This window comes from Mesoplodon mirus, assembly GCF_964341445.2.
Source record: "Mesoplodon mirus genome assembly, chromosome: 8".
Lineage (NCBI taxonomy): Eukaryota > Metazoa > Chordata > Mammalia > Artiodactyla > Ziphiidae > Mesoplodon > Mesoplodon mirus.
In genome coordinates, this window is record NC_138984.1 from 51,259,613 (window position 1) to 51,285,265 (window position 25,653).

The 25,653-nt window shown below is 34.5% G+C and overlaps 1 protein-coding gene across 2 annotated transcripts in view; it reads left to right on the plus strand.

The window, feature by feature from the left end:
• The window catches only part of NCKAP1 (NCK associated protein 1), a 98,579-nt gene that overhangs the window by 3,245 nt on the left and 69,681 nt on the right, over positions 1 to 25,653 (plus strand). For both annotated transcript variants that reach the window (XM_082629844.1, XM_082629845.1), the window contains exon 2: positions 13,194 to 13,304. In XM_082629844.1, coding sequence (XP_082485970.1) covers positions 13,194 to 13,304 — 111 coding nt within the window. The remainder of the gene's footprint in view (positions 1 to 13,193; positions 13,305 to 25,653) is intronic.

Below are 25,653 nucleotides of genomic sequence, written 5' to 3' on the forward strand. Positions count from 1 at the left end.
TGGACCTAATAATGCTACTCACTTATATAGTGATTTTTAACATTTTCAGGCTACTTTTATATCTGCTACTATGGCATGGCAGGCAGTGTGGTGGTGGTGGAAATAAAGTGTACTGGGCCAGAAGTTAGGAGACCTGCCTTCCAATGTTTCAGTCTGTCTCTGAGAGATTTGTAATATTGGGTAGGTGTCTTGACTTCCCTGAGCTTCATTTTTCCTCATCTGTAAAATGGGGGAAAATTAACTGTGAAAGGAACACTGAAGTTTGTTCCAGCTCTGATTATGTTATCTTTACAAGTAGACGTTAAGGCCTATTTTAAACAGTAACTGAGCTCAGTTTAGTTTTCCTTAATATAGGGATGGTAATGTGTGCTCTGCCTACTTCACAGAATTGTTTTTGTGAAGATAAAAGATAATAACAATGTGAAAACAGTTTAAAACTTCTTTGAATCTAAGATAGTATTTGTTTAGGAGTCTCAGTAACTTTTTGGGGCAACATTTGTTTCTCTGAAATTTTACTGCTGCTTAGCAAACACATATGCCGAAATTCGAACAGAAGACATTTTAGCTGACCTTAAAAATATTTTTTTTCTTGTTTACTCTTTCTTGTTTTTTCTATTTTTTCCTACACCATCACCAACATGAACTTGATAACAACTGATAACAAAAGGTATCAGTTAATACTTTAATATTTTTCATCTTGTTAGATTATTGCTTCAATTTTAAAGGATAGAAAAGACCTACCCAACTATTGCAAACTTCTTTTTAATGGAGTATTTTTGCAGGTTTCAGTGTACTTTTACTTCTTTATTTGAGGAGTACTTTCTTCCCCACAGTCTTCTCCCCGTGATTTTGGATGAATTTATTTCATGAGGAAAGAAATTAATAGAATAGCAGTGTAAAATTGCAAGTCTTTAGCTGGTATCTACTTATCTAATGGAGGAAAAAAAATGTATGTGAAGGATGCAGTCGAGGTAAAGCAAGGGGAATCAGATTTAGTCTTCCCTTTCAGTGTTACGTTTCTCTTCATTTAGGGCCTTATTTTCTGTGTTGGTTGATCAGGAGCAGAAGCATGTTCCAAAGATTGGGATTCTGGCAAGTTGTAGACTAATAAACATTGTTAGTATGCATAAGATTTTTTTCCCCAGGGAGATTTCATTATCAAGATCCTTAAATGTGTTAAGAAGAAAACAGTCTCTTCATAAATCTGTATTTAAATAATATATATTTACATAAACATATCCTACTACATCTGTTTGTAACTTTCAAGGAAGCTGCTTGTAAAAATGAAGATTTGATCATTCTGTTTCTTGTTATGCTGGATGGTAGGCTGAGGATTAAGGTCACTAAAAAATTGCATAGGAAAAAAAATTATTTTTTTAAGTGACAGTGGTAGATTATCCATCTTGTGTTTCCTTTGTGGAATTGTTAGATAACTTAAATATTAATTTTTTTTAATGATTATAAAAGGAATACATGTTTATTGTCGAAAACTCAAACATGACTTCAAAAATTCTCTGCCTGCTCATCTCCCACTTTTAAAAATAAGCTGTATATAGTTAAACAATTTTCTGTACAAATGCTGACATATGTGCATGCATATTTTGTATTATGATTAAATTAGGTTCTTCCCAAAAATAAAATTGAAGAAGCAGCATGGTACGGTTTATATATCAATGAAATTAGGGTTCTTAATCTATTGCTTGTATACTTATATTTTAAGAAAATTACAAGGATGGACATATTTAGCTAGCTACATCCAATATGTTAAAAATGAGGGGAGCCAGATGAGAAAGTGTGTCAGTGTTGAAAATTCTTGTCCTTAACTGGCTAGGATGATTAAAAATTTAATTTGTATTCTTTGATAATTTACTAGCAGTGTTACTGTTAAGTAAAATCCTAACAATAATTTCAGATCATGTGCAGTAGATGTACATTTTATGTGTTAGAACTAAATAGTTTTATCTCTTTATTGTTCAACAGAAATAATGTGTAATAAAAGTAATGCTAGCTGCTATTTATTGAGACTCTATTATATGCTGAATTAAAAAAAATTTTTTTCTTCATAGATCTGTGATGTAGGTACCTATTCTATAGATAAAGCAATTGCATTTGGAGAATTAAATTTGCCCAATTCTTACTCTAAAAAATAAGAATTGGAGTGGCACCTTTCTTTCTTAACCCCTAAGTTTGAGCTCTTAATTTATTTTTGCCATTAGATTTATAGTCATTAGTGAAATTTTCGTGGTAGACATAATTAGATTTTGAACACACAATAACCTTAAAGAAATACGCAGTTATATTGCAGAAATAATTTTCCTCTGGGACTACTTTTATATGAACTTTGTACGGATTTGTTATGAAAAGATCATTGAGATCATAATTATCAGTATACCAGTGGTTATTAAAGACTTCTGTTTAGCTTCGTAATGTATTAAAATGAGAAATAGTTTAGAATTAGGAAATTTAAAATTCAGTTTATTAGCATTTTTGAGGACATGTATTTTGTATTTACATTTCATATCATATGCATTTGTCCTTTGTGATTATTTCTAATATTTAGTTCATGACATATTAAAATATACAAACTGAAAGGACTGACCATACAAGTAATACTAAGAAAACTAACAGGAAATTTTGCTTTAAACTGGGGGTAGAATATATATAAAGCAGGAAGGAAGGTGTAAACTCAAAGAAACAGTGAAATAGCATTTATCTTCCTTAATTTTAAGGACACATACAATCATTTCCTCACTGAAGATATTGTCTTTAATTTTGAGATTTTAAATATACTTTTTTCATTTTACATTTTGATTTCTGAAGTCAAATGGTAACAGTTTTTTCATTGAAAAACCCTGCATGAGTTATAAGAAATGCAATTAAGAAAGTGTAACCAGTAAGCGTGTTTCTTTCTGTCTTGGAGTTTACAAAAATAGCAGTATTCTTTTCTATTCCCAAGGCATGTTTCTCTGTTGACTGTTTTTAATATTGTCTTTATTAGTAAATGTAGTAAAATCTTCTTAATTTTGATCCTATTAGGAGTTTGCAGTACTGTAATTATTAGATTTTGATTTACTTAATCTGACAGTGATGAGAGAATCTCCTACTTAATCATTTTGTCACATACTATTGTACTGAAATGTTTTACTTAAATAAGTTAATAAGCTCTTGAATTGTTAGTTTGTCTATGTTGTTCAACTCCACTTGCAGTGATATAAACATCTTCTTGAGAATTGAATGGTAATTAGTAACTTTTATTTGAATCTTTAACATTTTTAATAGTGAATTTTGGAATATATAATGGGTTAAAGGTTTTGAAGGAATCTCTTGTTTTAAGTAAAAGAGCCTGCCTGTACTGGAAAATACTTTCTTATTGCGTAGTTGATTATTTTAGATATTTGACAGTAATAAACCTGTGTCTTTAAAACTATTTTATAAGTCACATGAACTATTCTTTTAGTCAGTACCAAAAACTGGGAGTTTCCTTTTCATTCATTCATTTACTCTGCATTTATTGAATGTCTTCCTGGACACTGAGGAAACAGATAAATTAAGAAATTAAGATACAGTTTCCAATGCCAAGAAATTCATATTGTAGTGGGTGAGAGAGATGTATAGATAACTAACTAAAATGCAGTGTTTAAGTGTGGTTGTGGGTATCTTAAGAAGGGAGTTAAAGATTCCTGTCTGGGAGAGATGGGAACAAGAGTTAGTGACTTTTGTGCTTGGTTTTGAAGTATGAATAGAAACTTTAGCTGGGCAGTGACAAGGAGTAGCCAGCCAGTCATTATTCAAGATTTCAGACCTTTTTTCTATATACACTGGAGTATATGAAGATACAAAATATAAAGTTATAAAATCCCCTAGTAATATCTAATGTCCTTCTTGCTGGCATATAGCCTCTAAACTTCTCTGTTATTTTCCCATACTTGTAGCATATTCTGTGGGTTGAGAGGGTTACATTCTAGGTAAAGCTCTGATCCTTTTTTTTTTTTTTTTTACTTTGGACTAGTTGTTTAGTCTTTCTGAACTAGGGTTTCTTTATTTAGAAATTGAGGGGGACCAGTGGTTCTTAGTCAGGGATACACGATATAATCATTTTAGAAGGTTTTTAAAAATACATACATCTGGGTCATGACCCAAACCTACTGAATAAGAAAAAGCCCCTGAAGTGGTTCTGATGTTAAGAACCACTAAAATAAGTAAAGTCTAACTTCTTAATACTTCTGATTTCTTTTTCTGATAATCGTTTGCTATAATGATTTAATTTTGTTCTTTGGGGATAACTAAATTTCTATAATGCTAAGCTGCACGTAGACCCTGTACTAGCAAAACCATCTATAGGGTACTTATTTGCTCTCAGCTTCTCTTATGCTTCAAGTTATATTTTTTGGTTTTCTAAGCCATATTAGTCTTATTGATTCTAATTCTTGCAATCTTAGATAGATATTTCAGTTTTCCCACATTTGTGGAATACTCTTTAATTAGCCTTATAAGGTTGAGAATTAAATGAGTTAATTCACATAAAGTGCTAGTATAGTGCCTGGCACAAGAGTAAGAAGTGAATAAATGTTAGCTATTCTATTTCTGGGGCTTGAAACATAGGGGACATTTACTAAGTGTTCATTTTTTTTCCTATTAATCCAGCTCAAGACCACCTTTAGGAAACATTTCTTAATTATTCCTTTTTACTGTCTGATATTATAGTTTGATATCTCCTTACTGCTAATACAAGATAACTATTTGTACTTCCGAAGTATGTTTCTCAGCAGTCCTTTAAAGAGCAACTTCTTTAGAGTAGTAAAAATGTGACCACATATAACACTTTTAAAAGACTATAACAGAATGCCTTTGTTTTATAAACTGAAATGTTTCTGTATATGAGAAGCTGAAAAATGTTTGAGAACAACAAGGACATAGACATCTTCTTGAGAATTGAATGGTAATTAGTAACTTTTATTTGAGTCATTAAAATGTTTAACAATGAATTTTGAAATATATAATGCATTGAAATATTTCTTAAGTTTATGGTTTTCCCAGAACCTGTGCTTAGGAAACAGTAATCATAATTTATATACCTTTAAATCTGCTACTGTTGACTCTAATTAAGAGGTAATGTATAAAATTACATTAATTTTAAAGCATTTCTAATAATTTCAGTATACTTTCCTATCAAGCTTCTTAATCCAAACTGTAGGAGTGGGTTACTTTTTTTTCCTTCCTTTTTTTTTTTTCACCTACCCCAGCTCAAGGGGGAAATTAAAAGCAGATTGGTTGGCCAAAATATAGGTGATACGAATGAGGGGAAAAAATGGAAAATTAATCAGTAATGATAGAATTTGAAGCTTGTTTTGGTCTTGATTTTCCAATACTTACTGACTGGAAAATTTCACACCGTATTTCATTATTTTTAAAATTAGAAAATAAAAGAATTATACACAAGTTCCTTTTACGGTCCATGATCTTATTGGGTGATGTCCATTTTTCCTCTAGGCATTAATTTCAATTTGCTGAAGACTCAAGGGAGAATCTTTGTCCCTTTATGCCTTCAATTTTGCAAAACCTGCTTTAAAACAGGTTTATTATTTCTTGTTTATTGAGTAAAAGTTAAATTCCTCTTTCTAGCATAAATTGGTCACATTTTGTATTTTTCTCCTCTTTCCTGATATGATTCAGATGAGGCTGATTTCTTTCCTCTGCTCTCAAAAATAGCATTCTCACTCTGATCCCTGGGATTTTGTTCATGGTCTTTTCAATTAAGTTATTGTATTAAAAGAAATCATTTTGTTCTATAGGATTTTGGCAAAGGAATGTGTTTTATTGCTGAGTTAGACTAGAAATTAAAAAATAAAATTTATTGAAATCATCGGAATTTTCCTTTAATAGTGATTACTCCAAGAAAAGTTTTGAGCAGCTGAGGTATTGAAAGAATGGAACTATTTTTATATACATTTTTTGGAGCATATATTTTTATTTTTTAAATTTATGTATTTTTAATTAATTTTATTGTAGTTGATTTACAATATTGTGTTAGTTTCTGCTGTACAGCAAAGTGAATCAGTTTTACATACACATATATCCACTCTTTTTTAGATTCTTTTCCCATATAGGTTATTACAGAGTATTGAGTAAAGTTCCCTGTGCTATACAGTAGGTTCTTCTTAATTATTTATTTTATATATAGTAGTGTGTATATGTCAATCCCAGTCTCCCAATTTATCCCTCCCTCCCTTCCCCCTTGGTAACCATAACTTTGTTTTCTACATCTGTGACTTTATTTCTGTTTTGTAAATAGGCTCATTTGTACCATTTTTTTAGATTCCACATATAAGCGATATCATATGATATTTGATATCATATGATATGATATCATATCTTTGTCTTACTTCACTCAGTATGACAGTCTCTAGGTCCATCCATGTCACTGCAAATGGCATTATTTTGTTCTTTTTTATGACTGAGTAATATTCCATCGTATATATGTACCACTTCTTTATCCATTCCTCTGTTGATGGACATTTAGGTTGCTTCCATGTCCTGGCTATGGTGAGTAGTGCTGCAGTGAACATTGCGGTGTTCACCAAATTATGGTTTTCTCCGGATATATGCGCAGGAGTGGGATTGCTAGATCATATGGTAGCTCTGTTTTTAGTTTTTTAAGGAACCTCCATACTGTTCTCCATAGTGGCTGTACCAATTGATATTCCCACCAACAGTGTAGGAGGGTTCCCTTTTCTCCACACCCTCTCCAGCATTTATTGTTTGTAGATTTTTTTTTTTTTTTTTTTTTTTTTTTTTTGCGGTACGCGGGCCTCTCACTGCTGTGGCCTCTCCCGTTGCGGAGATGCGCAGGCTCTGGACGCGCAGGCTCAGCGGCCATGGCTCACAGGCCCAGCCACTCTGCGGCATGTGGGATCTTCCTGGACCGGGGCACGAACTCGTGGCCCCTGCATCGGCAGGCGGACTCTCAACCACTGCGCCACCAGGAAAGCCCTGTTTGTAGATTTTTTGATGATGACCATTCTGACCGGTGTGAGGTGATACCTCATTGTAGTTTTGATTTGCATTTCTCTAATAATTAGTGATGTTCTGCATCTTTTCCTGTGCTTTTTGGCCGTCTGTATGTCTTCTTTGGAGAAATGTCTATTTCGATCTTCTACACATTTTTTGATTGGGTTTTGTTTTTTTGATATTGAGCTGGGAGCATATGTTTTTATTTTTATTTATTTATTTTTAAATTAATTAATTAATTAATCTATCTATTTATTTATATCTTTGGCTGTGTTGGGTCTTCTTTACTGCACATGGGCTTTCTCTTGTTGTGGCAAGCAGGGACTACTCTTCACTGCTGTGCACAGCCTTCTCATTGCAGTGACTTCTCTTGTTGTGGAGCACGGGCTCTAGGCATGCAGGCTTCAGTAGTTGCAGCACGCAGGCTCAGCAGTTGCAGCATGTGGGCTTCAGTAGTTGCAGCGTGCAGGCTCAGTAGTTGTGGCACACGGGCTTAGTTGCTCCACAGCATGTGGGATCTTCCTGGACCAGGGCTCGAACCTGTGTCCCCTGCATTGGCAGGTGGATCCTTAACCACTGCGCCACGAGGGAAGCCCATGGGAGCATATGTTTTTACTTATTTATTTATATTATTATTATTATTTAAATTTTTATTTTTTGGCCGTGTTGGGTCTTCATTGCTGTGCGTGGGCTTTCTCTAGTTGCGGCAAGCAGGGACTGCTCTTCGTTGTGGTGCATGGGCTTCTTATTGTGGTGGCTTCTCTTGTTGCGGAGCACGGGCTCTAGGTGTGCGGCTTCAGTAGTTGTGGCGCGTGGGCTCAGTAGTTGTGGCGCACGGGCTTAGTTGCTCTGCGGCATGTGGGATCTTCCCGGACCAGGGCTTGAACCCGTGTCTCCTGCATTGGCAGGCAGATTCTTAACCACTGTGCCACCAGGGAAGTTGGAGCATATGTTTTTAAGTAAGTGTTTTTAGTGTTTTGGAATCTTTGGGTACTCAAAGTTAGTAACTGTAAAACCCTGAGCAAGTCACTGAATTTCGGATGCTCTTTTCCTCTCTGTTGAGTTATGGTTTAGATAATTTCTAAACAAAGGTGTTTTGCACGCAACAGCTGCCCAGTAAATGTTCCTTTTATTCTCTACTCTTGTGTCTTTATTGTTTTCCTTTTTAATGATTGTTGCTTAATCTCTTATGAATAGAGAGAGGACTATTTCTATCTATATATTTTTTTAACATTGTGGTAAGGCAGTTCTTGAAAAAATACGTAACATTAACCATATGAAGTTAAGCTGTGGTACGTAATCTATATTGAGACAATCTGAGGAAAGTCCTTGGGAAGGAATTTTTTTTTTTTTCTTTTTGCGGTATGCGGGCCTCTCACTGTTGTGGCCTCTCCCGTTGCGGAGCACAGGCTCCGGATGCGCAGGCCCAGCGGCCATGGCTCACGGGCCCAGTCGCTCCGCGGCATATGGGGTCCTCCCAGACCGGGGCACGAACCCGTATCCCCTGCATCGGCAGGCGGACTCTCTACCACTGCGCCACCAGGGAGGCCCGTTGGGAAGGAATTTTGATGGTAGATTGGCAGAAAGATTTGTTTTAAAGTCATATTTAAAATTACATAAAGTCTGATTTTGAGGTTTCTAATCAAAGATGTTTATTTTGTGCCCCTAATAAAATATTACGTGGTTTTCTGAAACATCTTTGTTCTTTATTTTGGGTAATAACGTTATATTTGTGTTTTGTGAAAAAACGAATTAGGAAATACTGAATTGACAATACTGGCATTGAACTGGTTAAATGGAAAATCTTATTTTGATAATTGGGAACTCGCTATAGATATCCAGGTGTTTTGAAAAGTTTTACTTAAAAAAATAGAAGATAATTGTTTAAAACTTGTAAGTACTTGTGTGCCAGGCACCTGAAATAAGCACTTTATGTGCATTTTGTCTTTTAAAAATCTGAACAGTTTTTTAAAAAATCTGAAGTAGGTAATAATAGTATCCTCAGTTTATGGGTTAGAGTACTGAGGCTTAGGTTAAGCAACTTGCCTAAGGTCATGTGGACTGTGATCCACTTAGAGACAAGAGTTGTTAATTATTATGTTTAACAGTATTTCCTTTAACACTTGTGTAATTTTATCTGCCACTTTAGTCTTAACTTTGTTGAATTTAAAGATAATTAGAATATTCATGGGAAATAAAGTTCCAATTCTGAAAACTGGAAATTTAAGTATATAAATATTTAAATTTGCTTTAGATCTTCTGGGATTTTAAATTATAGTATTTTATGCATTATGAAATCATGCTGAGTCAAGATAAAGTAAAACGTAAGGTTTTAGTGTGGTGCTTTTTAAAAAAATTCTGTAGTTCAGATATAGTTTCCTTTTTGTCTGGTGAAATAGCCCTTTTAGCCAATTATGCAAAAAAACCTTTGATTGTAGGGCTATTAAGATTCAGGGGTTTAGACACAGTTTTGCCCTCTACTCACCTTTTCTTTTTTTCGGGGGGAGGCAGGGGCGGCGGTTTGCAGGTTAGAAGTACTCAAGAGCTTTATTTAACTGAATTGGTAATTTGTTAAACCTTTTGATTCAATCTTTTTGGTAGTGTTTCTGGAATGTATTAGTCTAGAATGTATTGATAACTAAATATAGTAGTCTATATCATTTTCTTAAATGTGGTATTTCAAAGGGCGATACTTTTAAGAATGAAAGATTAATTTTGTGTAATATTGCTATTGCAGTAGGATAGGGTTTTAGGTGTATCAAGTGCAGGCTGTGTTCTTAAAATATAAGTTGTTATCTTATGATTCCTTTGTCCTCAATGTCATCAAAATGAAATTTTTGAGTTAGAGTGGGAAAGAAGATTAATCTTTATAAAATGAGACATCTGGTTAGTTGGAATTTTGCTGTACTCTTTCAGTATAGTAGGACATTCTTCTTAACTGAATTATTCAGTATGGCTCTTTGCCAAGATGTACTTACCTAGATGACCTTAGGCAAGTTGCTTAACCTAAGCCTCAGTACTCTAACCCATAAACTGAGGATACTGTTATTACCTAGGTACTTTTAGTTAGGTTTTATTTTTTTCTTGCACTTTTTTTTGTTTGTTTTGGCCTGAGTATTTGCAAGTGTCTGTATGGGTGTTAAGTAAATAAATCAAGTAGGTTGATTTCAGAAAAAAATAAAATGTGACTAGTACTTCTGTATAGTGTCTATTAATCTTATATTTTTTATTGGCATTTTTTGAGTGCTTGTGGTATACCAGATACCTTTAAGAATTCTGCTCATGTACACACATACAGACACTCATGTAATGGGCTTAAAACCTTTTTGGCTACATTGTAATTATTATCACCTAATTAACAGTTGAAGAACCTGAGGCACAGAAAATCACTTGGTTACGTTACAGTTAGGAGCCAGGATTTGAACATGGACAGCCTATATCCATGTTTTTAACTACTAGTCTAATCTTTTTCTATAAGTAAAGCAAATTTAGTATGTTTAGACTTGGAGTATATAAAGAAATAAGTGATTGGGGGAAGAAGTTGTAGTCATTATTACTAGTTCTGTATACTCTGATAAAGACTATTCTGTGGTTACTATTCATATGAGACTTTTACTTAGGTAATTATACTTATAGCTATTGTTAACAACAGTTAACAATAGAGCACTGTGTGCCAGTCCTTTTGCTAAATACTGTACATGGCTTATCTATCTCTCTTTTAATCCTCATAATTAACTCTATGAGGTAAGTACTGATTTCCCCATTTACACGTGAAGAAACTGAGATTAGGAGATGTTATGTAATATAGTCAAGGTTCGATGGCTAGTAAGTGATGAAAATTGAAATTCAGCGAGTCTTATTCCAGAGTCTGTATTCTTAATCTTTATGGCATACTGCCTCCCAGTGTAGTTTGTTTAGTTATGGCTCACTGAGTAGTGTGGAAAAAGGTAAATTAATTCCAAGGAAAGACTATATAACCATTTATTTTTCCACTGAAATGAAATTCCATTCTTTATGTTTTCAGTGTAATAAGGAAGAGCCATTCATATATAGATATACATTTAATTACTTGATTAAATTCTTATATAATAAAATTTGTGATCTTTGGAAATGGGTATGATAGTCTATCATATTTTCATTTGTTGATTGCACTAATATTGTTAGGATGGATAACTGAATTTTTAAGTAATTAGAGTATGAAAGATAATACATATCATTTAAAAAGAATTTGGAATCACTTTGGGATTCTGCACTGCCTCAGGCATGTTTATGAAACTTGCTTTTCATTTTATCATTTATATAAGGAAATGCTAATATGTAACTATTTCTATTGGGACAAATTCTTAGTCATGTGGTTCTTAGTCATTCTTTATAGTATAATATTTTTGGGGAAGTAGATTAATTGGAAGATTAATTTATGAGAAATAATATTTTAAGCAAATGATAGTCTACTCTGAGGAAAAGTCAGATATATTTTAATATTTATGATGTTGAAATGGAATTTACAAAATAGCCTCTTATCGGTGTGGTTAAGGATTACAAAGTTCTAAATTTCTTATCTAATTATGTTTGAGAATTAAGATAATTCTTATTGCATTCCTATTTCCATTTGGAAAATATAGGAATGTTTGCATTGATTTTTATACTTTGGCTTGGAAAGGAGTTAGTTGATATTTGAAAAATAGTTTTAATTTGAGCTGAAGTGCAAAAGTCATCCAATAACGATGTATTTTTATTCTTGGCTACCGTTTCTTTTTAAGGTATGTAAAATTTCACTGGTGGTTTTGCTCCTGTTTTTATAGTTGCATGTAGTTTTTATTTTTCCTTCTAGTATTATTTTAAGTTGATTTAGAAGGAGCACCAAGAAACTGACATGGTTGTACACCTACACAGTAGTATTTAAATATATATAAATAATATAAACTCTATAAATCTATTGTATACTAAAACTTGCTACTTAAAATACCTTTAAAATTATAGCACCATATAGTTCTCATCTTGTTTTGTTATTCATAGTCTGCAGTGCATAAGTTCTCTACTGAAACGTATGTCATAGTTTGACAATCATTGTTTACAAGTAATTTTCTCTCTTTTTATTACAATGCTTCCCCAGCAAGGACAAGTTTGGAAGGTTTGCAAAGCTTTTCACCTTCCCTCTGCCCGCTTGCCCGCTTTCAGATCAGTTTCATGTTTCATAACTTCTCTTTCTGCAATCCACAACATAGCCATAGTAAATGATGAAAAAACATTAAATTGCAAAACTGTATTTCTTCACACATAATAGTTAACTTTTCAAAGGACACATCCTCTTTAAAGTGCAATAAAAAGAAGTTAAGTAAGAATGTCATAATTTTAGTAATTCCCTAAGAAATAGCATCTCACTAGAAAGCAGTTAATTAAATGCCACAGAATGAAACTGAACAGTATTGAAGATTATTCTGTATTGCTAATAGTTCAGATAAAAAGTTCTTTCTAATAATAATACCTTACACTTGTACAATGCTTTACAGTTTACTAGAGAGAATGCTGTACTGCCGATGTGGTCAAAATGTAAACATTTCCATTTGTTCTGTATTTAAGAGATATAGAATAGGTGTAGATTTCATTGTTTGAAGTGCTGCTGGTATGATGGAAAAAAATGTTGTAACTCAGATGTTCGGAGGAACAGGCAACACAGCTTTAGTGCTGTAAAGACAATTTTAGCAGCTTCCAGTTCTTTTGAACTAGGGCTCTTGTATTAAAATGTTTCAGGTGAATGAGGAAAACATTTTGGAAGAGACATTTAAACATAAGCTTTTATTATATAACACGTAGAAAGAAACATTTCCAGTACTCTACTGAATATTTAATTTTGTAATATTTTAATAGCTTCAGATGAATACAATCCTACCTCAAACCAAGAATTTTTTTTTCTTTTTCTTTTTCTTTAGGTTTGAGCTTTTTCCTTCACTGCTGTTCTGCGCTAACTGCTTTGAAACTTTCCATGCATTTTTTTCAGTAGAAGAACATCTCTGTACTGTCTCCCATTGCATATTTCAGCTGTGACAATCCCTGCACTTTGCCTATTCATTTTGTCACCTGCTCACCAAAAACAAATATCTCCTTAATTTCTGATTACAGATTTGCTATTATTCCGTGGTTTTAGAAGAAGGATGCATTTCACTTTTATTACTGTTGTTTTATAGGCTTGTGGAGATCCCAAGGCAAAACCATCCTACCTTATTGACAAAAACCTGGAATCTGCTGTGAAATTCATAGTCAGAAAATTCCCTGCTGTAGAAACCCGCAACAACAATGTAAGTCATTTAAATTTTTACATTACTTGATTTTAGCCATCTATAGTGGAAGTAGTGGTCAGTATAATGCTTGAAGTAGCTGTTATTTATCTACTTTATATTTAGACATACAAATTGCATACATTGATTAAGGGCTTTTAGAGATAATATTCTTATCTCTGAAACTGGAAAAAAATGAGCTACGTTGCCATTTTATTATAGAAAACATATGATCTTAATTTCTTATATACACTTATTACCTTTCAAATTGCAACAAAGAGTAAGGTAATAGATACATGTGTATTTCAAATATTTGCATGACTAGTTGGGGAGTTTTTTCTTATAGTCATAGACTTAACTTTGTCTTGAAGTTAGAAAATGTCTTCATAGGGCATGTATTGTTTTTAGTAATTAACTCTGTTTAGCTTTAAAATGTATTTGTTTCTCTAGTTTTTTTTTATAATTGAGAAAAACATTTTTGAAAAATAATATAACAAGCTGATGGTGTTAGGATCTTTATTATCCCATATTACTTTTCTCAGATGGGAAAATTTTTCATAGTACTCTATTGAAATATTTAGTCTTCCCAATATGTTCACATATCTTTTGGTAATGCAATAACTGCTATGAATAACTAATTTTAGGAAATTGGGGTTATTTTTCACCTTGCTATGGCCTTTTCATTTAAATTTTGTTGACTTGGAATCTTTCTGCATGTCTTCTCTTTTTCCTTTATTTTTTTCTTTGATGGTCTTATGTTATAATTCTTGCTATCTCTTTTCCTTAATGTACAAACTTAGTCTAGAAATTTCCTCTTACATGTGATTTCCCTACTTTTAAGAAGCTCTGCTTAAGAAATATTTTGTCATCTTTTGGTTTCCTAAAATCATGTATGTTCATTGAAGATTTGTATTAGCCTGTTGATTCATCTTTCACTTAAAAATATTTTAATGTAGAGGAAAAATACCAGTCACAATTAACAAAATACATCTGATAAAGTGCTTTCTAAAGAATTAATTTTTAAAAGTTTTTATGTTTTTTGTGAGTATGGGTTAATATAAGTCTTTCTTTGTTTCACAGAAGATTGTGTTTTATCATTGGTGTATTAAGGTATCACAATTACTTCCTGATTGCAAGTGAGTGATTCAAAGCACACATCCTTAAGAACACTGTTATTTGTGTGGAGGACTCTTTTTTAGTTATCGACATTAATTAGCTAACTCATCTGAGAGATTATATACTCACTCCAAATTAAAAAGATTTTATAATAAAATCTGTCTTACATTTAATTTCATATATGCTTCTCTTTCTCATGGCTCAAAATCTCTGTGATATGAGCTCTTCAGAGAATCTTTTCAGTTTAATTTATATACATATATATGTAAATTTTTGAGTGAGAATGAGCATTTTCTTAGAAAATTAGCGAGAACTGATTAAATATATATTCACTGTTTCATAGCAGTAAAATTTTTTGTTAAAGAATAAATGGAGAATCTTTGTTCTTGATTTGCTGGGCAAGCTGTTTACAATAATGCTGTTGGGTTTTTTTTTGCTTGTTTGTTTTTTAATAGTTTTACTTACCTTTTCAACTTTTGCAGTACAAAATTGATTTTTTAAATAACAGCTTTATTGCAATTTGATTTACATAGCATGCAGTTCACCCATTTAAAGTATACAATTCAGTGGTTTTTAGTATCTCCACACAGTTGTGCATCCAATGCCACAATCAATTTTAGAACATTTTCATCATCCCCCAAAGAAAGCCCAGACCCAATAGCAATCACTCCTGCCAACATCCACACTCCCCTGCCCCCAGCCCTAGGCAAACATGAATCTGCTTTCTGTATGCCTGCCTATCCTGGAGATTTTATATAGAGTCAAATAACATGTCTTTTTTGACTGGCTTCTTTCACTTAGTGTAATGTTTTCAGTCTATTCAAGTTGTAGCACGTATCAGTACTTCATTTCTTTTTATTGCCAAAAAATATTCCATTGTGTGGGTATATCACATTTTATTTATCCGTTCATCACTTGATGGATGCTTGAGTTGTTTCTGCTTTTTTGACTATTATGAATAATGCTGCTATGAATATTTGTGTAAAAGTTATGTGGACATATGTTTTTTATTTCTCTTGGATATATACCTAGGAGTGGATTTGCTGGGTCATGTGATAATTCTATGTTTAACCTATAAAATCAATTATACAACGTTGCTGAATGTTATGACTACTTGTAGAATGTACACTGGTTGTTTTGTTTGCAAAACCTGAGTTCTGTCATATGGTCTTTACAACTATTCTATGTAATGCTATTCTTTTTTTTTTTTTTTTAACCTGCTGAAGCACTGCGTAGTTTTTGAGTATTTGGGAAGTTTTGTGATCTTAGTTTTGATTTGGGCCTGCTAAAATCCTTTGAGAAGTTCCTAGCCAGTTTAGGTTAGGAAATGAGAAGTGAGGAGTTTAGTTTTATTGTTATTTTTAATTCTAGAGAAATAGTTAATAGAAGCTTAAGGACAGGTAATGACAGTAGCATCTTGTATTGATAGGAGCTTGCAGATTTCTGGCTACTAAAGCACACTGAAGAAATGGTATTGATATCACAGTTGGTTTTTTTCTTTCTTATTCCTTACTCTTTTCTTATTCTTTGGGCCATTGTATAAATATGTGCTTCAGAGCATGCTTACTTTATCTCAGGGATCAAGAAGATTACTGGTTAGCACTTTTTTGTTTTGATGTATGTTATACAAGCACCACTTGTCCCCAATTTCAGAAAAGGCAGTCACGAAAATTAAGATTGTTTCAGTGAAAAATTCAGCAAAATTTTTGCTTTCAAGTTTCTAAAATAAGATTCTTACAAAAAAGCCAGTCTTATTTTGTAGCCAAAAAGTTGTTGATTTTTGATTGTTTGTTTAGTAACTGCTCCTGCTTCCAGCTCCTCTGTACTTTTAAATCCAGTAGAAGTTGGGAGCACTTAGATATCTAGTATACAACGAAGGAAGGCAGTGCCAACTAATAGCAGAATTGGTTACTAACATGGCTTCAGTAAGTGATGATGTTGGACTCTGTCGAGTCACTTTTACTGTCTTGCTTAGGCCCCTTTGTGACCAGTTACAAACTTAAAAACTTTTCCCCCCAATTCTGGACTTAGGGTCCCTGAGTCTATACCAAGGAATGTGATTCTGCTTTTTTCCTGGGTCATGGTGTTGAACTAAATGCCCTATAAGCTTCAAAGCAGGTTGACTAAGTAAAATTCATATGAAAAAAAGCCATCCAGTTTTATAATTATAACAGACACTTAATTGAGTGTCTAATATGTGCCAGGCTATATATTTTAATAGACTTTATAGATTTTCTTATTTAGTTTAGATTAAGGAAAGCATTTCTGAGCTGAGAGAGTATCTAATTTGTCTATAACATGATATCTTCCGTTATTTTGAAAGTGTAACTGTCAAATGGATTTATGATTTGTTTCTCATAGGTTTCTTATGAGCATATAGAGGGAAATCTGTTATTTCCCTGGATGGAGAAAATAGTAGAGACTCCTTATTTTATAGACAGGTAAAAATTGTTTTGCCCAAGAAATCCTAAAAGCTAATGTTCAGGTGTATGTTAAAACTTTTCTTAAGAAATTTTTTTTTCTAAAATTTAAAAAACTTAATCTCCCTCCCCCTTTCTTCCTATGTTGTATTTACATCGAAAAGCTAGTTTGTGTTTTTAAAACAGTAAAAGTATCTGGCACAAAAGTGTCATTATGGGATTTTCCTCTTTATTGTCCATTTTAGTACAGAATTTTGGACTTGATTCCCAAATTAAGGGGGAAATGATATAAATTACTCTCCTATATATGTTAAATTAGATCTTAACGCCCTAAGAATGAAGACATTGTGAGTAGAGTGGCACAATAATAATATAGGGATTCTGGACTTAGATACAGGCCATTATTGAAATAATTTGAAATTAAGCTTTCAGACTTAGAGGAATATTTTGTGTTATAGATATTGTTTATTTCCTCTTTCAAGGAGCACAGTATTACAAGATACTATGTAATAAATTATATTTTTTATTTAAGTAGCTTACAAATGTCACTCAAGGCAAGACAAAATAAAGCAACTCTAAAGGTGTCGTCATTGCAGTAAGGTTTGTTCAGAGATACAGCATTAGAGTCTGTTTTTAGACACCATTTTATCCCTAGTGCTTGGCAGATAAGAGGCACTAAATAATGATGAGTGAATGAACCTAACTGATATGATTTAATTTAGCTAGCTTTCATTTATTCAAACATTGTCTTAGAACTATGTCAGGATTCAAACTTACCGGCACTTTTAAAAAAAACTTCATTATGTTATTAGCTATAAAAATAATTGTACTTTTTATTTTTAGTAGAGTCCCAGCTTCCTGAAAACATAAATGTGTTCTGGGGGTGGGGTGGTGGTATTGGGGATGAGGATGGGGAGGCTCTTGACACATCACTGTGGTTTAGTCAGGAGTTAGAAGGAAAGGGTAAGAAAACTTACTCGTTCCTAGTCTCTAAATGGGCATTACTTGTCTTATCATGGCTTCCATTATGATGGTAGTATACTGGTTAAGAGGATGGACAACAAATCAGAATTTGAATTTTGGTCTTTCCACTTAGCTGAATAATTTTGGACAGATCATTCAACATCTTAAGGTCTCTTTGTGCTTATCTCTAAAGTGGTGATAGGGACTTTCCTGGTGGACAGTGGTTAAGAATCTGCCTGCCAATGCAGGGGACACGGGTTCGAGTCCTGGTTCAAGAAGATCCCACATGCCACAGAGCAACTAAGCCCGTGCGCCAGAATGACTGACCTTGCACTCTAGAGCCTGTGAGCCACAACTACTGAGCCCACATGCCACAACTACTGAAGCCCGTGTGCCTAGAGCCCGTGCTCTGCAACAAGAGAAGCCACCGCAATGAGAAGCCCGCGCACCGCAACAAAGAGTAGCCTCCACTCACCGCAACTAGAGAAAGCCCGCATGCAGCAACGAAGACCCAATGCAGCCAAAAATTAAATAAATAAATTGATTAATTTAATTTAATTAAAAAATAGATAAAATAATAAATAAATAAATGGTGATAATTCCAATCTTAAGAAGCAGTTTAATATCTCCTAAAGCACTTAGCAGATTTGTGTAACAAATTGCTTTTGAAAAATGGAAGCTGTTATTTATATTACTTCTCTGACTTTTGGTCTACTTTACTGGCTTTTCTTCTAGCAGCTTTTTCAATGTGGGTATTTCTAAATGACCTTTTTTTTTCACACCCTGCAGTATATATGTATGAAAACATTTTACTTCCATGGCTTCAACTAAGTAATATACTATCAACCAAGTAATATACTAGATACTATACTATCTAGTAATATACTATCTGTAGTTACCCTTTGGACAGCTCCACAAGCTAAATACTAAATATTGTATCCAGTGTTGAATGCATGATTATCCTCCATTTTGTTTCTCTTCCGTGTTCTGTTTTGAGCCATCACCATTCACTTGGTTACCTAAACTAGAACCTTCGGAAACCCCTTTAACTTCTTTTATATAAATTTATTTTATTTTATTTGTGTATTTTTAGCTGCATTGGGTCTTTGTTGCTGCGCGTGGGCTTCCTCTAGTTGCTGCAAGTGGGGGCTACTTCATTGCAGTGCGTGGGCTTCTCATTTCAGTGGCTTCTCTTGTTGCGGAGCACGGGCTCTAGGCATGCGGCCTCGGTAGTTGTGGCGTGTGGGCGCAGTTGCTCTGCAGCATGTGGGATCTTCCCGGACCAGGGCTTGAACCCGTGTCCCCTGCATTGGCAGGTGGATTCTTTTTTTGTGTGTGTGTGGTACACGGGCCTCTCACTATTGTGGCCTCTCCCGTTGTGGAGCACAGGCTCTGGACGCACAGGCCCAGTGGCCATGGCTCACGGGCCCAGCCGCTCCGCAGCACATGGGATCTTCCCAGACCGGGGCACGGACCCGTGTCCCCTGCATTGGCAGGCGGACTCTCAACCACTGCGCCACCAGGGAAGCCCCAGCAGGTGGATTCTTAACCACTGCGCCACCAGCGAAGCCCTGTAACAGAGTTTTGATGATGTACTTTTGTGAAGAAGTATGTGTGTGTATCCTAATGGCAACTTTAAGAAATATTGGTTTTGACCAATTAAACTTTACCAAAATTCAAAGAATTTTAATACAGTGAGGACTAACTTGTATCAATATTCTTTTAAAAATGTATCTTCAACATTTAGTTAATATCTCTTCTACATGTAATAGTCTTTAATTCTGGCTTGAATAAAGAAAGTAAATATAAGAATGAACCCCTCATTAGAAGAAACAACTAAGCCTTGCTTTGATATATTTGAAAAGTATTTGAAATAGGTCAAGTGATGTCAGGGAATTGCATCAGCACTAATGACCTACCTAAACTGGTTTAAATCTTTTTATTTTTATTTTTAATTTTTACCATGCTAACATGAATACATGATAATGAATCGAATAGTCTAGAAGAATTTAGGATGAAAAGTGAGTGTATGTAATCCTACCCCACTCTCTCCCACCCTGGTCATATTTCTCAGGGGGAACTTCTGCTTTTAGTATATCTGGAGGTTACCTCCAGAACTATAAGGAATAGGCTAATTCTTTTATATATTCATTTGCCAACTTTAGACAGGATCTATTAATTCTTTGCTACAAAATATGAAGATTTAGCTCATTAAGTTTCCTCCCCTCATTTACCCTCTCCCTTCTTCCTGATGTTTGATAGTTTTTTTGTTAACATTTTTGGATCATTGGTTACTTCCTTTTTAAACTTTAAATAGTATAATTCTTTATATTTGTACTCTTACCCTTGGTCATTTATACTTTTATGTTGTCAAAATTGTTAATGCTTTCCTTTGGTTCTGTAATCAGGAAGTGTTCTGAGATTGAATTATATGCTGATTCTAAAAATTAAAATTAATAAAGACCTGAGTGTTCGGTTTGCATTGCTGCACTCCATTATCACACTTTGCACTTTCTTATAAGTCCAAATAATATAATATGTTTACATTATATGTATTTTCATATACGTAATATCATATATTTATTATCAAAGTGAAATGGATTCTCTCTTCCAGAATATTTCACAGTTAAATTTGTTACATAGATACATTGACTTTCTTGAATTAGTTAAGTGCCTTTATAGAATTTTAAAATTTATCCAGTCTAATAATCGTACCACCTTTCTGTAAGCTTTTTTTTTTTTTTTTTCTGGAGCCCACTTTCCTCTAACCCTCTGTCTTCTAACTTCCCTCTTGACAATTTGCATAAGCCTGCTGCATAGCTCTCATCCTGGGATGTATTTCTCTTTATTGTCCTGAGTGTAATGGATTTCACCTGAACTTTCACACTGAGTTTCATAGAGTTTGGAAATCCCCTGAAATTGTGTACGGAGTTCTTGTGTGAATGTAGTTTTCAGCTTTTGTCATGTTCCCAAGGGTGGTTCTTATGATCCCAAAACACATCTGTTTTAAAATCACCTTATGTTGTGAATCTTGCCCACTCTATATTCTAATCATACTAAACTGCAGTAATACCTTCTTCAGCTCAAGGATGCTGTCAGTTTTTCTGCAAATGAAATGGCCAATGAGCATTATACTGGGGTTTCATAGCATAGTCCCCAAGGAGATGCATTCCTGCCATTTGTAATCATTTATCCATTTTCTTCAAATTTCCTGAAGTTATATCTTGCCAGTTTTTCAGCTATCTTCCAAACGTTGTTAGCCAATCCTTTTGGCTGCAATGGTGATAATGATTTCCTTCATAATAGCAAAGGGTGTTACCAGTACCTAATCACCTGTTGATCTTTAGGTTTTGTTTTCTTGGTCATTTCTTTGAAGGGGCCTTTAGCCATTCTTAACCTGGTATCCTTTTGAGTACCTTTGACATGGTATCTTATTATTGTTTTTCATGACCAGTCTGGTTTTACCTGTTGTCAAATTAAAAGTTATTTGCCAAGATCCAAAATTGAAGACAGCGAAAGAAACTATAAGGGAATGAATAACAGATGTTGTAAAATACTTATTTTCTTTTGTTCTTCCTAGCACTCACTCATCTTGGCTAAAAATGTTTTAAATACGTACAGTAATGGTCTTTGGCCAAGAACATATAGGATAGTATACTGTGTTAGTCCTCATTGTCTGGTGTAGGATAGAATGTAGAAAATGGGGAAATATATTTAATTGCTTTATTTTATTTTTTTATTTTTTTATTTTTTTTTTGCTGTACGCGGGCCTCTCACTGTTGTGGCCTCTCCCGTTGCGGAGCACAGGCTCCGGACGCACAGGCTCAGCGGCCATGGCTCACGGGCCCAGCCGCTCCGCGGCATATGGGATCCTCCCAGACCGGGGCACGAACCCGTATCCCCTGCATCGGCAGGCGGACTCTCAACCACTGCGCCACCAGGGAGGCCCTAATTGCTTTATTTTTTAAAGAAATATTTTATTTTGGGAGAGTATACACTTTCATGGCCATTCTTTCTCTTGCCTCTGGGTCTTTTGTTTATGCTGTTTTTACTATCTAGAACGATCTTTCTCTCCCATATTCTTTCACTAGGATAATTTCTACTTGTCTTTCAGGTCTATCCTTAGATGTCACCATTCCAGAGAAGCTTTTTCTAACTCTTTCAAATTAGGTTAAGTGCTGCTTGTGTATGTTCTCATAGTCCTCTCTATTATTCATTTATTTATTTAAAACATTTACTGGGTGCCTTCTGTTAGCTAAGTCCTGTTCTGGGAGAGGGAATCCAGCAGTAAATAAACAAGTCACTGGGCTTTGTAGAGCTTACATTCTGCTGGACAGAGATAAACCAAAAAAAACCCCAAACAAACAAAAAAACACATAATGCCATATAGAGTTGAGTTCTAAAAAGAACAAAGAGTGATAGTGGGAAGATGCCAATTTACTTGACCTGAGGAAGGCCTTACTGAAGAGGAGGCAGTATAGCAAAAGATTTAAAGATAGGAGGGAGTGAGGTGAGCTGGGGGTGGAGCCTTCTGTGCTGAGGGAGCAGCAGTGGCAAAGGCTCAGGCAGGAGCGTGCCTGTCTTGTTCATGGAACAGGAAGTAGGCCATTATGAATAGAACAGAGTGGTTGGGGAAAGGGACTGGGAGATAGTGGTAGGAGATGAGGACAGTGATTGAAGGGGTAGACAGATGAGATACGGCTTCCTAGGACATAGTAAGGACTTTGGCTAATTACTCTTGAGTTGAGATGTTATTGGATAAGAGTGGTAGAGGAATGAAGTGATATACCTATGATCACTGTGGTTGCTGGATTGAGAAATAGTCTACAGGGGAACAGAAGTAAAAACAAACTGGTTAGGAAATTTGCAGTCATTGAGAGGAGAGCTGATAGTCGCTTGGTCTAGGGTGGTAGAGGTGAGAAATGTTCAGATTCTGGATGTTTTGAAGATAGAGCCTACGGTATTTGCCAATGTATTGGGTATGGGATATATAAGACAGTGAGAAATTTAAGACCCCAAGGTTTTTGGATTGAGGAAATATCAAGATTTACTGGAGTGAAGAAGCAAGAGGAACTGGTTTGGGGTGGGAGTATAGAAGGGATAGTACTCAGTAGCTTGATATTAGATATGTTAAGTTTGAGAGACCTACTAGAAGTCTGAGTGGAGATGTTGAGTAGCCAATTGTATATATAAGCCTAGGGCTCAGGCTAGCATTAAGCTGAGAATCAAGTTGAAGAGGAATTATTGAGAGAGAGGAGAAGGAGTGGAACAATCCTGAGGAGAGTGGGAGAGTGTATTGATGGTGAAAATGGCATAATGTTGCTACTCAGTTATATTTAATGATCGTGAATTCAGGTTGAGATGGAGTCAGCATAGACATAGGCTTTCTCCTGCTGTGGGTTTTATCAGGTAATTATGATAGAGGGAAAGAGGGACAAGGGAGTAATATAATGATGGAACAAAAGAGGAAACCGAACAGGAGAGGGTGTGTTTCAATAAAAAGTTAGTAGGGTGAATGAATAGGAGCTCCCTCCAAGCTCAAAGAATTGATGAAGGTAGGGTATTAAGAGGGTATTAGAGATACCAAGTGGGAAGTATTCTTCCATTGATGCCACTTCACGTTATCTCCAAATCTCCCAAGAACAACAGATGTCCAAAAAGGCCAGAAAGAAGTCAAGACAGCTTAAGCATAAACTTTATTCCTCTTTACAGGCCTACTGATTGAGGCAATTTAATATGAGCCACCACTCTCTGTCAGTATGTAATCAATTAACAAAAATAATCCCTGAGTGCTCTCTGAGTTTTAGGCCCTCCTTTAATTTTCCCCATCTTGTTTCTCATCTTCACCACCCTTAGAAGCTCTGACCTTTCTTGTTATGGTCTTTCTCATACTATTGTGTGTGTGAGTTTTTAAAAATTTTTTATAAACCTCTTTCATGTTATTACAAATTGGTGAGGGTCTTTGTCTTGAAGGGAAGGTGGGAATTAATCATTGTAGTTTTTCACCATCTTTGAACCTTACACTTAGAAGTTAGTGTGGTGTAACCAGATTCTAAAACTGGATATTTATCTAAAAAAAGTGAGAGTTACCTGTATATCTAGATATACAGTCCTCACTAGATTGTATGCTCATTTAGGGGCAGGGTCATCATTTTATTCATAGTTTTATCCCCAGCTCTTCCAACAGTGTCTGACAATATAATATCAGGTTGGGGTATTTGTTGACTAAATGAATAATATAATTGTTAACTAAATAATTGTTAACTAAATGAATGAATAATATTATTACAGTAACTTGTCTCTTTTTAGAGGTTACTTTTCATATCACAAGCCTCTCTGAATCACATCTGGGAGCTAGGAAGCAATACCACTAGTAGGAATCTGCTCAAGAAAAATGGAAGTACATTACATGTCCACACATAGATATGTTTATAGCAGCATTCATTGTTCATAATAACTTAAAACTGGAAATAATTCAAATGCCCATCAACTGATAAATAAAGTAAATTGGTAATGTATGCATTTAATGGAGTACTGTTTAGCAATTAAAAGAAACAAGCTACCAATACACGTTATAGCATGGATGAACTCCAGAAACATTAGGCTAAATGAAAGAAGCTAGATGTCGAAAGCTTATATATTATTTGATTTCATTTTATAGGGACTGTCTGGAAAAAGCAAATTTATCGAGGCAGAAAGCAGATCAGTAATTATTAGGGATGGGGGTAAGAATGGGATTAACTGTAAATAGGCACAAGGGAACTTTTTGGGATAATGGAAATGTTCTAAAACTGGGTAGGGTTGGTGGTTGCACAACTCTGTAGATATACTAAAATTATTTAATTGTTCACTTACTATGAATGAATTTTATGGTATATAAATTATACCTCAGTAAACCTGTAAAAACCCAATGATTTTGAGCAACCAGAAATGGTAGTTTATAAAAAATGAAGTTTATTCAGAAATAAGCTTTTTGGTTCTCACTGTGCCCAAGCTTGTTGAGTTTGCTTAGGTAAAATTGTTAACACGTATATTTTCTAATGCATTGTACCTTAAAGGGTATTCTCATCATGAGCAAATGGTAATTGATAGGAAGAGAAATAAAAACTTTAAAAAGTAAAAAGTATAGCCAGCAAGGACTGTTTAATGTTGGCATGTTACCTTGCACATGTCAGTAGCACCTGAGGCCACCTTGACATAATTAGCTCAGTATAATTGATTACAATTATGATATCTAATCAGTAAGAAAAGCCTGACTTATTTCTCTGTACCCAGGTTGTGAAAGCAAGCTAATCACATATCTGAAAGACTTTTAAAAAATATTATTAAAATTGAGTGTAAAGGGACTAACTTCATTTACATTTTCATTCATAATGGAAAATGGTACCATTATATGAGGTAAATTATATTTTCGTTAACACAGTGTGATATCTTTCATACAAAGATGTTAGATCTGACCGACCACACTATACTGGGGCATATATTTAGTGCTTTTCTGGTACTAATGATAAAATTAGTTTCATCAGTTTGCATGAATTTAACCATCTTGTGACCAGAAATCTTAGTTAAACTTCCAAGATTTTTCCTGGTGCAAGTTAATGTGCTCAGGTGGTGAAATAGAGATTATTTTAATTTCTTTTATTGAACTTTATATTAATCTTTGTTTCAGTTACCGAGTGCTGCATAACAGACCACCCCAAATCTTAATGGACTTAAAACAACAACAACTTATTTCATATTCTGGGGTTGATTGGGCAGTTCCTCTGCTGGTCTCACCAGCCTTAGGTCACAGCTGCGTTCATCTGGTGGGTGGTTGGGGCATGGGGCCTGTTGGGATAGAGGATGTGGAACCTTTCTTTCTGTGGGATATG